This window comes from Polypterus senegalus, chromosome 1 (assembly GCF_016835505.1).
Source record: "Polypterus senegalus isolate Bchr_013 chromosome 1, ASM1683550v1, whole genome shotgun sequence".
Classification (NCBI taxonomy): domain Eukaryota; kingdom Metazoa; phylum Chordata; class Cladistia; order Polypteriformes; family Polypteridae; genus Polypterus; species Polypterus senegalus.
Window position 1 is genome coordinate 124,888,217 of NC_053154.1, and position 13,654 is coordinate 124,901,870.

Genomic DNA, 13,654 nt, shown 5'->3' on the forward strand with positions numbered 1-13,654 from the left:
TATATATATATATGTGTGTGTGTGTGTGTGTGTGAGTGAGTGGGTATTCAATTTATTCTGATTTTAATTGAATTTAATTTTTTTGCCCTTCCGTTACTTTCTTCAACATTTCTAATACAAGAACTGAAATATAATGTACAATTCCTTAAACATCAGACATATTTTCTGAAACTCATTTGTACAATGTTGATTATATGTGAATACTATACATTATTTAATTGAATGCGTTGTATGTATTTGTATTACTTTTGCCAAGAATGCTCTTCTTGGTATTTTTTTCAGGTTTCAGTAAAATAATATAACATTTTGGAGCGAATATACAGAAAAGCAATCCAAAACTAGAAGCAAGAATGGCAAATATTTCCACTGCAACAGTGTATTTGCCAGGTGAGCTGACATATGCTGGAATAAATGCCAACCACACAGAACAAAAGATGAGCATGCTGAATGTTATGTACTTGGCTTCATTGAAGTTACCAGGGAGTTTTCTTGCCAGAAAAGCCAGAACAAAACACATGCAAGCAAGAACTCCAATGTAGCCCAAGACACACCAAAAGGCCAAAGCAGAACCCACATGACATTCCAGTATTATTTTAGAATTGTTGTATTTGGTATTTTTGACAGGGAAAGGTGGCATAGAAATCAACCAAATTGCACAAATAACAATCTGAATAAAGGTGCAGCAGAAAATCATGATTCTTTGCTGTAAAGGCCCAAACCATTTCATGATGGTGCTCCCAGGTTGTGTGGCTTTGAAAGCCATTAACACAACAACTGTTTTGCCAAGAATACAGGATATACATAATGAGAAGGTAACACTAAACACTGTGTGCCTAAACATGCAAGACCAATCAGCAGGCTCGCCAATGAATGCAATGGAACACAGAAAGCAGAGGGCCAGTGAAATAAGAATGAAAAAACTGAGTTCAGAATTGTTCACCCGGACAATGGGGGTATTTTTATAATAAAGGAATATGCCAAGGACCCCAAATGTAAGGCAAGCACCAAATAAAGCGATCATAGTTAATGAAGCCCCGATTTCATCATAAGCAAGAAATTCAATCTCTTTTGGTAAGCATTCTGTTCTTTCAGCATTAGACCAGTAATCTGAAGGACACTGAGTACATTCTACTGAATCTGAAAAAGAAAGTATAAATAAAAACAAATAGCAGTTAAAACATAGTTATACTTCAAAGGTACATTTGTGAAAGAAAATCTGAATGTGCTTAGGTTTACGAATACCCTTTTAAAAAAGGATCTACTGAGATAAACTTTATGATAGGCATCAAAGCATAATAAAATATGTATGACTGGCAGTGCATCAGGAATAACACCATACCTGTTTGATTACTAGTTTCCCCGTCAGTACATGGTAAGCAATCAAAACAACACAGAGGTTGTCCTCTGCGAACTCCTTTCCTTGTACCAGGGTGGCAGCTTTCAGAACATACTGATGTTGGTACCTTAAAATACATATTAAAAAAGATCTATAAAGCTCTTAAAATTGGTTTTATGTATTTCTATACCTTTTCATTCCTTTTAATGCTAAAAAGTTCACAGCTTGCCTTAGTTTGATGGTTTGTCCAGATGATTGCATCTTCGTGAATCCATAGCTCCTTTCCAGCACCATTAAATGTATCATATCGTCCAACTGTGACAAATTTCATATTTCCATCTAAACCTTTTTGCCAGTTTATGATATCATAAGATGCAATAGGGTCACCACTTTGATCAAAACTGATTTTTTCTCCCATGATGGTGAAAGAAACATTTTGAATATACTGTTGCAGCTTAAATAAAAAAAGTACATAGTACTCATAGTACAGGTAGTAATTGTTACATTTTTGTACATTTTGTACATTTGTACATTTTTGACACTAAAAGTACCTTAGAGGTAGTAAATGACTACTGCTGGAACATAATGGGTCTGTAGAAATTTAATTTAGTGTGGGTTTCATTTGTTTATTCTCTATATATAAAATCCAATGTCTGTCTGTATGTCTGTCAACTTTTCAGGAGAGAACTACTTAACCGAATTAGACTTGGTTTTTTGCTTGAACATTCCAGTTGATTTTGCAACTTCTCTCATTACACTATGTATACTATGAATCATAGTTTGCTTGCTGTACTGATTCATTCTGAATCCGAGAGACACGGAGTCACTCACCCTCCAGCCTTGGCGTGTTCCTTACCTCCACTTAGCTAGCAAACGAGAGAACTACTTAATGGATTTAGATCAGGTTTTTTTCTATAATTTGCTTGAACATTCCGGTTGATTTTGCGACTTCTCTCATTGTGCTAAGAATCATAGTTCACTTGCAGGAGCGATATATATACAGTATATGTATATACAGTACAGGCCAAAAGTTTGGACACACCTCCTCATTCAATGTGTTTTCTTTATTATCATGACCATTTACAACACTCCATCACTCTCCTTCTTATATATACTAATATGAGACAGAGTTTGCAGGCCAAGGGGAAGGGGAAGTGTGACGTTAGGTGTAGGGAGCAGGGCAGGGCCCTCCTCACTGTCCTGTTTCACTACTATGTGGGTGTAGCTGGGGGGGATGGCTAGTATATAATATGTAAAGTTGTACAGTACATAGAGCAACCTAATTACTATCTATAGAAATGTGATGGTGTTGAATTCAAGAATATCTTGCTTTACTATATTATAGCTCAGTTGTGAAGTATCTACTCGTATTATTTATTCCCTGATGCTGAATTTGAGGATCCATCAATAAATGTCAATATGAAAAAGTTTGCATCCTGAGTTTAATTTTGTTACTGCTTACTTTCCTTGTGCTGACCATGTGGTAATGCCATTCATATTTTACACTCAGGCAAATTCTGTGCATAATTTGTAAACTATTTCTTTTTTTTTTATTCATGTCTGGGAATTTGCAGGTTATTTTGAAAAGACCCAATATTTCTTTATTAATATTATTATTACTCTTATTTTTATAACACAATCTAAGATTCCCAGACCTAGGGTCAAAGATTTGATGGAGTCTATTATTACTTATTTAGTAAACACCCTTTGTAGATGTGACTTAGAATAACAGAACAAATTAGAGCTGCAAACATTTATGTTTTTACATTTGAAGGACAAATAGTTAAATGAGTCACATGGTAAATCGGAGGAGGTTATTGAACCTGCAGCTCTGTGTTTTAACATTCATGATATACAGTCTTGTGGTGGTGTTTGCTGTGTTAAAGCAGTTAATTGCCTAATACAGTGATTCCCAAACTCGGTCCTGGGGACCCACTGTGGCTGCAGGTTTTTCTTCCAATCAACTTCTGTTTTTCATTGGACTCGTGGGATAATTAAAGGAGTCATTATTTCTCAGTTTCTGTGTTTTGGAGTCAACATACAAATTACGAAATAAGTTTGGTAGTTTTTATTAAAATCTAATAAGCAGTTATAAGGGGAATATGTAGTTTTTTTTTAATCATTAACATTATTTTCAACCTAATTTTCATTCTGTTTTTCCAGGTGTTTTGGCTATTTAATTGATTATTTACTAATTAGCAGGTCTGACATTGAAGTCATTGCTGCTTTCGTCATCTATACTTGTTGTTAATTGTCTCTAGTAAGGTTAAATAAACGGAGCAAATCACTCAGGAAAATGAGAAGATAATAGGAAAACAACAAAAGAGAGTTAAGCATTTATAGCTTATACCATACTGTTGTTTTTTCAAATGCAGAGTAAGAGTAAAAAAGACCAGCTAATTAAATTAGACCAGTTGTTATCAATTATTATCACCAATTACAAATCTGGTTGGAACAGAAACCTGCAGCCACAGTCGGTTCCGAGGGCCGAGTTTGGGAAACACTGGCCTAATATAATAATACATGATTAGCAGTGTAACTTTGAAATTGTAACTTTAAAAATTGATTTATAAAATATATTATTAATCGAAATTATTTTTCTAACACTGCTTAGATAAAAAAGCACACAGAATAAAGAATACAAGTGTAATTGTATTATTGTAATTTTAATAATAACACAACTACTTGGTATAATCAGAAAAAAGGTCATCAAAACAAAGTAACCAGTCAATACTGCCACACTTTAAAAATTTTACTTTAAAAATTTACTGCACAATGATTTGGCTGAAAATAGATTTTACCTGCCATGGGCTGATGTTGGTGATATCTGCACAAGAGGAATTTTCAAAGGGTCCTTTGCCAACTTCACAGCTAAGCAGATTATGTAATGAGTGAGCAACTGCATATACTGCTTTATAAACATTATAAGAAACTCTAGTGTTGGACATATCCAAGTAAGTAGAGTATTTTTCTTCTAAGGACTCATGACCAGAACAAAAGGGAAGCATTTTTCCAGACTCATCACTTACATTTAATGGATAGAATGAGCAACCAAACATTGTACTCCAAAACTCTTTGACAAGAGAGTTATTAGGGTTGAGTGTTGGATTAACTTGAAGGAGAAAGTCCTTTAAGCCTGTGATTTCTCCCCTGCGAATGGCAAACCCTATTATACCGCCAAGTGATGGATAGAATTCCCCTGGTGAAAACAAGGAAGCTGTCACCCAAGCCTCACTTGCAATCCATTGAATGCCAGTGATATTTTGATATGCATACTCCAAAAATAAAGGGTAGAGTTCACCTTCTCCAGCAAATGATATGACAACTTTTGCAGTGGACTTCTTAATTATATCTACAATTTCAAGAATCCTTTTTCTGTTGTAGACTTTAGGAATAATTTCATAGTATGCCACGCATACTCCAATTTTTCTAAACTCTTCAAAAAGACCTTGAAATGCATATCTGCCATAATCATCATCTTCAGAAACTGCTGCCACCCATTTCCAGCCAAAGTATTTAACAAGTTTCGCAATTGCTTTTACTTGATGATCATCACTGGGAACCAACCTAAAAAACGTTGGAAATTCTTGTCTGTTGCCAAAGCAAGAGCATGTTGAAAAATAACTTATCTGAAAATCAAAAATCCAAATTATTGATATGATATCAATGTATTTTTCTGAAACTACTTTAATCTAAAGGACAACTGTGTTACTTTTTAAAAGATTTTAATCGGTTAAAATGACAGACCCCAAAAATTGATGTTATCTGAAAATGATTTGAAATTCTGTTCTTCTGATCAATTTCCTAAGGGCAAATATCTCATTTAACATAATTCTGAGGTGGCTTCAACTGCTAATTATGGCAATGCTAACAGTGACATGTTCTTTGTACAGAACATGTATACTGTGTCATTTTACATGATCGAGTCACTTTACACTCACACTTCACAAAGAGAGCAAAACAGAAACCTCAGAGATAACACAAACAAAAAGTATCTAGCTGAAGATATAAAATTTAAGTTCAGAGTATTTTGATTTAAACAGATTAACAACCATTCTGCCAATTTTGTTTTATTTTATTAAATAACTCTTTGTTCAGCCCTATTTTTAAAATAGATAAATAGCATAATATATAACACTCTAAGAAACAGCTCAATCTAGTGTAAATAGATTCTCTCTTGACAGCACTGGCACAAGGTAGAAAATAGCTGTGAACATATCCCACTCCATCTCAGAGCCCACTTATTCACCCACTCACCCAAGTGTTAGCTCCGAATTGCCAGTTAATCTAACCTGCACATCTTTGGTGATGTGAACGAGAAAACCAAACAGACATGGTAAAGATGTGCAACATCCATACCAACAATAACTGTGCTGCTTGTCCAACCATCCACCTTCTTGGATTCATGAAGCAGCTGCATTAGCCATTACACTACTAGCTTAATACACAGTGTTTTAATCTGAAGGGACCCTACTCTGTTGAAAAGAAAAAGAAAAAAAAATCTAACAGACTGCCTGCCAGCTTGTCATTCAAAGGTCCTTGTAGCTAAAGCATAAGTAAAATGGTGGGAGGAGGGATTTTGTGAAGAATATGCATACGTGAAAGGACATTCACCAAATTTAAATAGCTGGAGTTTAGCTGACTTTTAAACCCCCATTAAAATGAAACAAATGAATACATACCATTGGAATTTTGAACGGCTGCAGTAGTCTTGACACCACTGCTGACTGCGATGATCCAGAATCTCCAATAATCATTTTTAATGATGAATGTACAGAACACATTTTACTTGAAGATTCTTTTGGTTCATTAAATATGGATAGGGTGGCCCTTAATGCAGCCACATGTGTAGCACAAGAATCATGAATTTTGTAGCCCAGCTGCACCTTTGGAAGTAAAATTGGATTTGCATTAACTTCTTTTATTGCCAGTCTCATTGTCTGAGCCCAACGAAAGGATCTGGTGTCAAAGCTGGAAGAATAAGCAATAACAATACCATTGCCCAATTATAAAATTTTGCGTCTCCTCCATAATCTTGCAATATAGAATGCATCACAGAACTAAAAGGGACACAAAACGTAACTCAGAATACTACATTAATTTTCAATAAAAATTCTTATTTGTTATTATTTATTCCTTGTTTACATTGGAAATAGTGAACTTATTTGGATTAAAACAGCCTACAGGTTTTGTATTGAATATCACATTGTCATTTGTAACCACTGTATAAAAGTCACATTTATTTACTTTAAAATAATACTCAAAATATGTGAAAGAAGCTTATTAAAACAGTTAAATAACAAAAAGTTGTATTAAAATGCAAAGCTACAAAGTTTTTCTTCATAAATGAGATGAAGAAAAAATAAATCCTTTATCAAAAAAATCAAGTGGAATAAGGTGATTGCTTAGCTGTAATAATACAGTATTATAATAGCTTTTAGTTCTAAAGTTTTATTGTTTTATATATAGGTAAGTAAGGCTTTACAATATACTGCTTACCCATGACATCTTGGAGTTGTTGGTTTGTATGTTAAGTTCTGATCTGGTTCATCTATCCTGTAATGCATGGGGAACAGCCCACCAATAACAATGTCTCCATCAGCAATAAATCCTGGCAGATCAGAGAGGTCCTGGTGTGCGCAAGCATTTTCTGTGTTTTCAACAGAAAGCAATGGTGATGTAAAGCCAAACAGAATCCACACAAAAAGAAAATGCATTACCATAGCCTCAACTGATGCATATTGGTTGGGGCTTCTGCTTTTATTTGCTAACAACCCCAATTCATGTCATCCAAGCAATCTGATATTTCACCCTTGAATAGACAGCTGAAAAAAAAAACTGTATTGCTTATGTAAGTTATACAATCCCCATAGGTTATTTCAATAAATTTCTAAAATGAGCAAAAGTCTGTTTTAAGAAGGAAAAACATTTTTGTAATATTGATTTTAAATAGTAATATTTCAAATGTCATCCACTTAAAAACATATGAAAACATTAATGATAGGCTTTCTTTAATGTACTTAGTCAAACAAAGCCCTATTAGAATAAGCAAGTGTGCAAAACTAATACATGAATGCATCAACGTAGGTGGTATTTAAACACTATAACTAATAATGGAAGCCCTGCTAACAAATACTACACATTAGGGATGAAATATTACCACATATACAATAACTGAAAAATATTGCCCTTTATATTGTAAATATGATTAGTAATACTGAATTATTAAATTTGCCCTAAAGTTACTTGGACTTAGTGCTGTTTGCTTTGCCTTCATTCACATACTGGGCTATGTGGTTGGATTTTAGATTGTTGTAAATGTTAAGTGTTTTCCTGCATTTACACAGAATGCTTTTTTGATCAACTTCATCCATCCATCCATTGTCCAACCCGCTATATCATAACTACAGGGTCACGGGGGTCTGCTAAAGCCAGTCCCAGCCAACACAGGGCACAAGGCAGGAAACAAACCGCGGGGAGGGCGCCAGCCCACCCTAGGGCACGCCCACACACACACACCCACACAGCAAGCACACACTAGGGACAATTAAGAATCGCCAATGCATGTCTTTGGACTGTGGGAGGAAACCCAAGCAGATACGGGCAGAACATGCAAACTTCACACAGGGAGGACCCAGGAAGCAAACCTGGGTCTCCTAACTGCGAGGCAACAGTGCTACCCACTGCGCCACAGTGCTGCCCATTGATCAACTTCATTGCTTCTAAAAGCAATATAAGTCCAAATTACAGACAATTCCCTTCAATTTTGTACTAAAATGTCAAAAAAAGCATTGGGTGATTTAAGTTCAACATTATTTGTATTTCTCAGTTTTTCTGAAGGCAATTGGAAATAGAACAGAAAGAAATCTTCACTTTTTAAAAGATGTTGTTAGGGATTAGACTCTTAAAAATTCAGCAAGCACAGGCACCTTTATGTGAGTACCTGTGATTTGCCAGTACATTTGCACTTAGTAAATGTATTTATGATTGGTTACTGGACTCTGTTTGCTGTTTATAGCCTAAATTGAATGCCAGAATCATTACTTTTCACAAAATGTTTGTAAGATCTAATAATGGTGAGAAGGAACAATAACATGACAGAAGGAGTAAAGAGGTAGAGAAAGTGACAAAAAGTAGAGCAAAGCAATATAACATGGAGATTCTGAAATGCAACACTAGGAACTGAAGTATACTGTTATTAAAAGCATATTTAATCATTGTATACTGGGTTGCGAACAGACATATAACTGTATAGAAATTCTGAGGCAACTGCAACTAAAACACAGTGTATACTTTGTGTAAATGTTGCTGCAACCGACAAGCTCATGTTAGCAGAAACAAATGTACTCTACATACATTTATATAGATATATGTGGCCACCAGGGGGTGCTCCAGTTCCCCAAACACCCAACATAAAGAGGCTCTGGACACAAGTCTGCTACAAATAGACTTTATTAATGGGAAACACTTCAGTAAAAATTTCCCACACCACAGCCACAGTTACAAAGAACACAGTGACAATTAAGCACTCTGAAACTCTCCATCTTCTTCTCTCTATCTCTGCCTCCTCTGCTCCTCACAGCAAGCTTCATCCTCATCCTCCTGACTCTGGCTCCTCAAGTGGGTCCCCAGAGGTACTTCCAGTGTTCCAAAGGTTTGGCCCAGGACCTCTTCCGGGTAAGACTGAAGCCCCACGAATTAGGACTGACGGCACTCACAGAACCCAGCAGGGCTGAGACAAAGAACTCCATTTCCCATGATACCCTGTGGGAATCCATAGCGCTGCCACAAGCCAGGGTGGTTGCAATTTCATGATCCAGGATAGCTAATATCCTGTGCAGGCTGTCTCCCCCTGTCCTTCCACACTGAGTGTATCTCAGTCAGGTAAGGTTCCAGGCCGTCCCTCAAAAAATATATATACAGTGACCACTGTGGAATGTAACACGACCCTGAATTCAACAAACAACAATGCAGACACAGATCCAAAGTTCAATTTTATTAAACAGAATACCTTGTAAAGGCTTCATCTTTAACTTTACAGTTAGCAGCAGTTACAAACCTCTTCTTCCACGCCTCTCCCAGCAAGCTTTGTTCACCACTTCCCAACTCTAACTGCCCTGCCTAGGTGGAGTGGCTTCATTTATAGAGGACCTGGGAGTACTTCCAGCGTCATAGTGTTGAACAAAAGAAGCACTTCTGGGTCAAGTGGAAGTCCCATAAAACAGGGAGGTCTTTTCCCAGCAGCACTCGCTGGTGGCACCCAAGGACCTCAACTGCTATTCCCAGGCAACTCTGTGAGTGTCCAAACTGGGACCATGACAGAGAAATGCTTCCACCTGTTATGTTGGGGGAGACAATGTCCCCAACATCAAAATTCTGTCAGTCCTTCCATTATTGTCTCTCCCTGACTGGAAATAAAACTGGAAATCATCTCTGCTAGGCTGCAACTACATCCACATTTTCCATTCATTATGGTCTCCCAGCCGGATAAGGTATTGCAATCCATCCTAGTTGGGATCTGTCCATCCATTACTGTAGCTACAATATATGTATTTATAAGGGGTGGGCAAAAATTTGTTTACATTTGTGAGTATGAAAAACACAGAGTTTATTCTTGTATTATTTTTTTATTTATTAATTTGTATAGTTATTTGTTTATTGGGACAGGGACACTGTTTCACCACAATTACATAGACAGCATAAAAATGATGACAGACAACTGTAAACCTAATTTTGCCCACCTCATATATTTTTATTTATATACTAGCAGATTACTCAATGGCTTCGCTCACTGAGTGGAAGGGAAAAATGTGTGGCTTTCATGAGGCAACGGCATTAATGACCAAATTCTATGATAGATTTGTCCCTGCATTTTAAATGTCGGCATAAAGCCAGACTCCTCGGTAGCGGCCATCATGCCAAACGATGTAGAAAATGAGTTGAATGTGGATTTGCACCACAAATAAGAGACAACAACGGTTGAGTTGGCAGTTCTCACACGTGATGTTCATTTCTCCTATTGTAACTTTTGGATGTAGGCAATTTTCAATGTTATAATTGAATCTCTCCATATACAGACCCTGACGCCTGTGTGACGTGATAGGATAGATAGATAGATAGATAGATAGATAGATACTTTATTAATCCTAGTCTGTGAATAATGCATCTGTCAAATTCGATTCTGTTCAACATGTTGTTCAGGTGTTTGTGAGGCCCTCAATTGTGATTGTCGTATACGTTGATCAGCGAACCTGCGAGCCTTCTCTCTCGATCTGCTTCTGTCTCACTTTCTCTGTGTAACCTGTCTATTGTGGTTATACATAATTTCCGTTTCAAATGCAAAAAGAATTTCATATATATAGATACAAACACACACACATACTAGCAAGTGTTACTCGACTTTGAGTATATCCAAAGTACTATGTAACTAACTAAATTCTTTTCTATATACAAAATTTTCAACATTATTAGCAGGTGGTGTGTTGTTGTCCACATATGCTGAGTATATTGGGAGAAGGATGTTAAGGATAGAGCTGCCAGGGAAGAGAAAAAGAGGAAGGCCAAAGATAAGGTTTATGGATGTGGTGAGAGAGGACATGCAGGTGATGGGTGTAACAGAACAAGATGCAGAGGACAGAAAGATACGGAAGAAGATGATCCGCTGTGGCAACCCCTAAAGGAGCAGACAAAAGAAGAAGAAGAAGATTAGCAGGTGGTGTGTTCAAATGTTGAAAGTTACCTCGGATAAAAGCATAAGGAAAATAATAAGTAATAATATTATTACTATTATTAGGTCACTGGAGCTGCATACCCTTGGGAATGCTGTACAAAGGTGTCCATGAGTAAAACAATCTTGCATAAGATCAATTCCTGTTTTTTGTCTTTTTTATTTGGCTTTTGTTAATCTTCTGTTAATGGTTATTGCAAAAAATAATTTTACACGAAAGTGTACTCTTTTGAATTAAAACATTTATTCAGTAGGAATAATGTGAAATTTGAGTATATATTGTCATTATTTATGATTTTCATTTGTGTATGCCATTCACTCAGGTATATCCTGTGTTTCTTATCATGAACAGGAAGTCAGCAAAGCAAAACAAAGAACCAAGATGAGATTCTTCATGCAGAGTAGTAAGAGTGACAGTAGTCAACAGCAAAAAGCGTTTGCTAACCGTTGATCTTTGCATCTTCTTAAACTTTATTGGAACTTTCTCTTTCAATTTGACAACATGACCATTATGTGGCCCATCAGCACATCCCTGTCTGCTGCCTGACAGCCTTCAAGCCTGCGTGTCTTCTGCGCAGGCCTTGTTGGGTATCCTTTGAAGTGACACTTTAGGCACTCCTCCTCTAGCTCTTGTCTTTGTCTTGCTTTGGCAACACATGGAACAGACATGAAACAGTCCCAGGGCAAATCATCCCTGGGGCAGGCGCCTACCTTATTGCAGATTCCATCTTCCGGAGGTTCTTTCTTCCAGGTGACCTCTCTCCCTGGCATGCCGATCCAGGCGTCATTGGCAATGGTGTGCATGTGGCCACCCACTGCCCTTGGGCCTCGTCTGGTCTTCCTTCTCCCCATCGGGGACAGAGCAGTACTTCAGTGAGTTTTTTTCTTTATCAGCAATTTCAGTGTGTGCTGTGGTGCTGCTGTTTGTGCGCTCCTCATGTCACTGTGCTGCAGGACATGTGCGCTTCGTGTTGATGTGTCGGGTCACCACAAGAATAAAATTGCAGGTCCCTGCCTTGCAGACGTCCAGGGTTCCTGCTGACTACACCACTTGTGGCCTGCAGAGGGCGATCCTGCTGCCCAAACACAACACAGACAGAGGCAGGACACAAGTTCAGCACATGTGATTTATTTCCTCATGGGAAAAACCTTTCCCCGTTTCCCACCTGCACAGCACAGTTTAAGCACAGTACACTGCACAAAACACACTTCTTTCTTTCTTTTTCTTTCTCTTCTCTCTTCGCATCCACTCTGCTGGAGTAGTGGTGGCTGGCTACTTTTATGGTGCCTGGGGTCACGCAATCGTATAGCCTCATCAGGGTCCTTTGAGTAGCTCAACAAGAAGTCAGACATGTTTGAAACACTCATGCAAATGTTCCATGTATTTCAAAATATTAGTAGGTTCAATATCTTGTTCCTCCCACATCTCTTTAGATCAGATCAAGGATGGCCCTTGGCTGTCTAACATTCATCAGCTTGAATGGGGAAAAGCCTGTGGAGGCCTGAGGCATTTCTCTATTGGCAAAGAAAATTAATGGAATAAGTTGATCTCATAAGGATGGGATCTTTACTTTGCTGACGATGCTGTGATCTTCGCGGAGTCAATGAAGGCTCTGATCGGGTCTCTTTACAGACTGAGAAACCAGTCTGAGTATCTGGGCTTGCGAGAGTCCTGGATAAAAACCAAAATCCAGGCCTTTAATGACATCTTAGGCACAGCCATCAGCAGTGTGTCTGTCCGCAGAGAGAGCGTCGGCTTTGTCGAGAGGTTTACTTAGCAGTGGCATTCATGTCTCTGGTGACTCTTCCTATGAAATCAGTAGATGGAATGGGAGAGCATGGGGAGACATGAGGTCGCTGGAAAGGGGTGTGTGACGCTACTATATATATGCAAAAGGACGATGGTCCAAGTCTTTAGAGTCCTGGTGCTTCCTGCCTTGCTAGTTGGTTGCGAGACATGGACGATATCCAATGACCTGAGATGAAGACTAGACTCCTTTGGTACTGTGTCTTTTTGGAGAATCCCTGGGTACCGCTGGTTTGACTTTGTGTCGAATGAGCAGTTGCTCATGGAGTCCCAAATGAGGCACATTAACTGCATTGTGAGGAAGCATCAAGTACGGCACTATGGCCATGTGGCACGAGCCCCCGAGGGTGATCCAGCTCGCAAGATCCTCATTGTTGAGGACCCAAGTGGCTGAGCTAGGCCAAGGGAGCATCCACAGAACACCTGCATGCGGCAGATAGATGGTCATCTCTGGAGGGTGGGACTGGACCGCGTATCTGCCTGGAGGGTTGCCATCCAGGATCCCAAGCTGTTTCGTCATGTGGTGGGTGTGACAACATTTTATACCGGTGCATGCTCCCCAACCTAACCTGACCTAAATCCCATCCATCTTCTCTGTCCATTTTCTTTAACATCAGTTTGTCTGATTGAACCTTTCAATCAGACCATATATTTGCAAATGGTAAACAGACATCTTAATATTTTTAATACGTAGCAGGGCGGTTGGCTGTTTAAATATCTTTGACATGCAAGGGGTGCCTTGATCCGTTAGAATTTCTTTCGTTGCCCTAACCCGCATTAATAC

The 13,654-nt window shown here is 38.1% G+C and overlaps 1 protein-coding gene across 1 annotated transcript; it reads right to left on the reverse strand.

The window, feature by feature from the left end:
• Positions 1-214: 214 nt before the first annotated feature.
• On the reverse strand, positions 215-12,978 carry LOC120530897 (extracellular calcium-sensing receptor-like; the record flags this gene model as incomplete). The annotated part of the gene is made up of 7 exons (XM_039755710.1): positions 215-1,137; positions 1,340-1,463; positions 1,566-1,790; positions 4,138-4,965; positions 6,019-6,307; positions 6,836-6,969; positions 12,904-12,978. Coding segments are annotated over 7 exons (2,598 nt in total), but the record flags the coding sequence as incomplete, so codon positions are not given.
• Between the last annotated feature and the right edge of the window lie 676 nt (positions 12,979-13,654).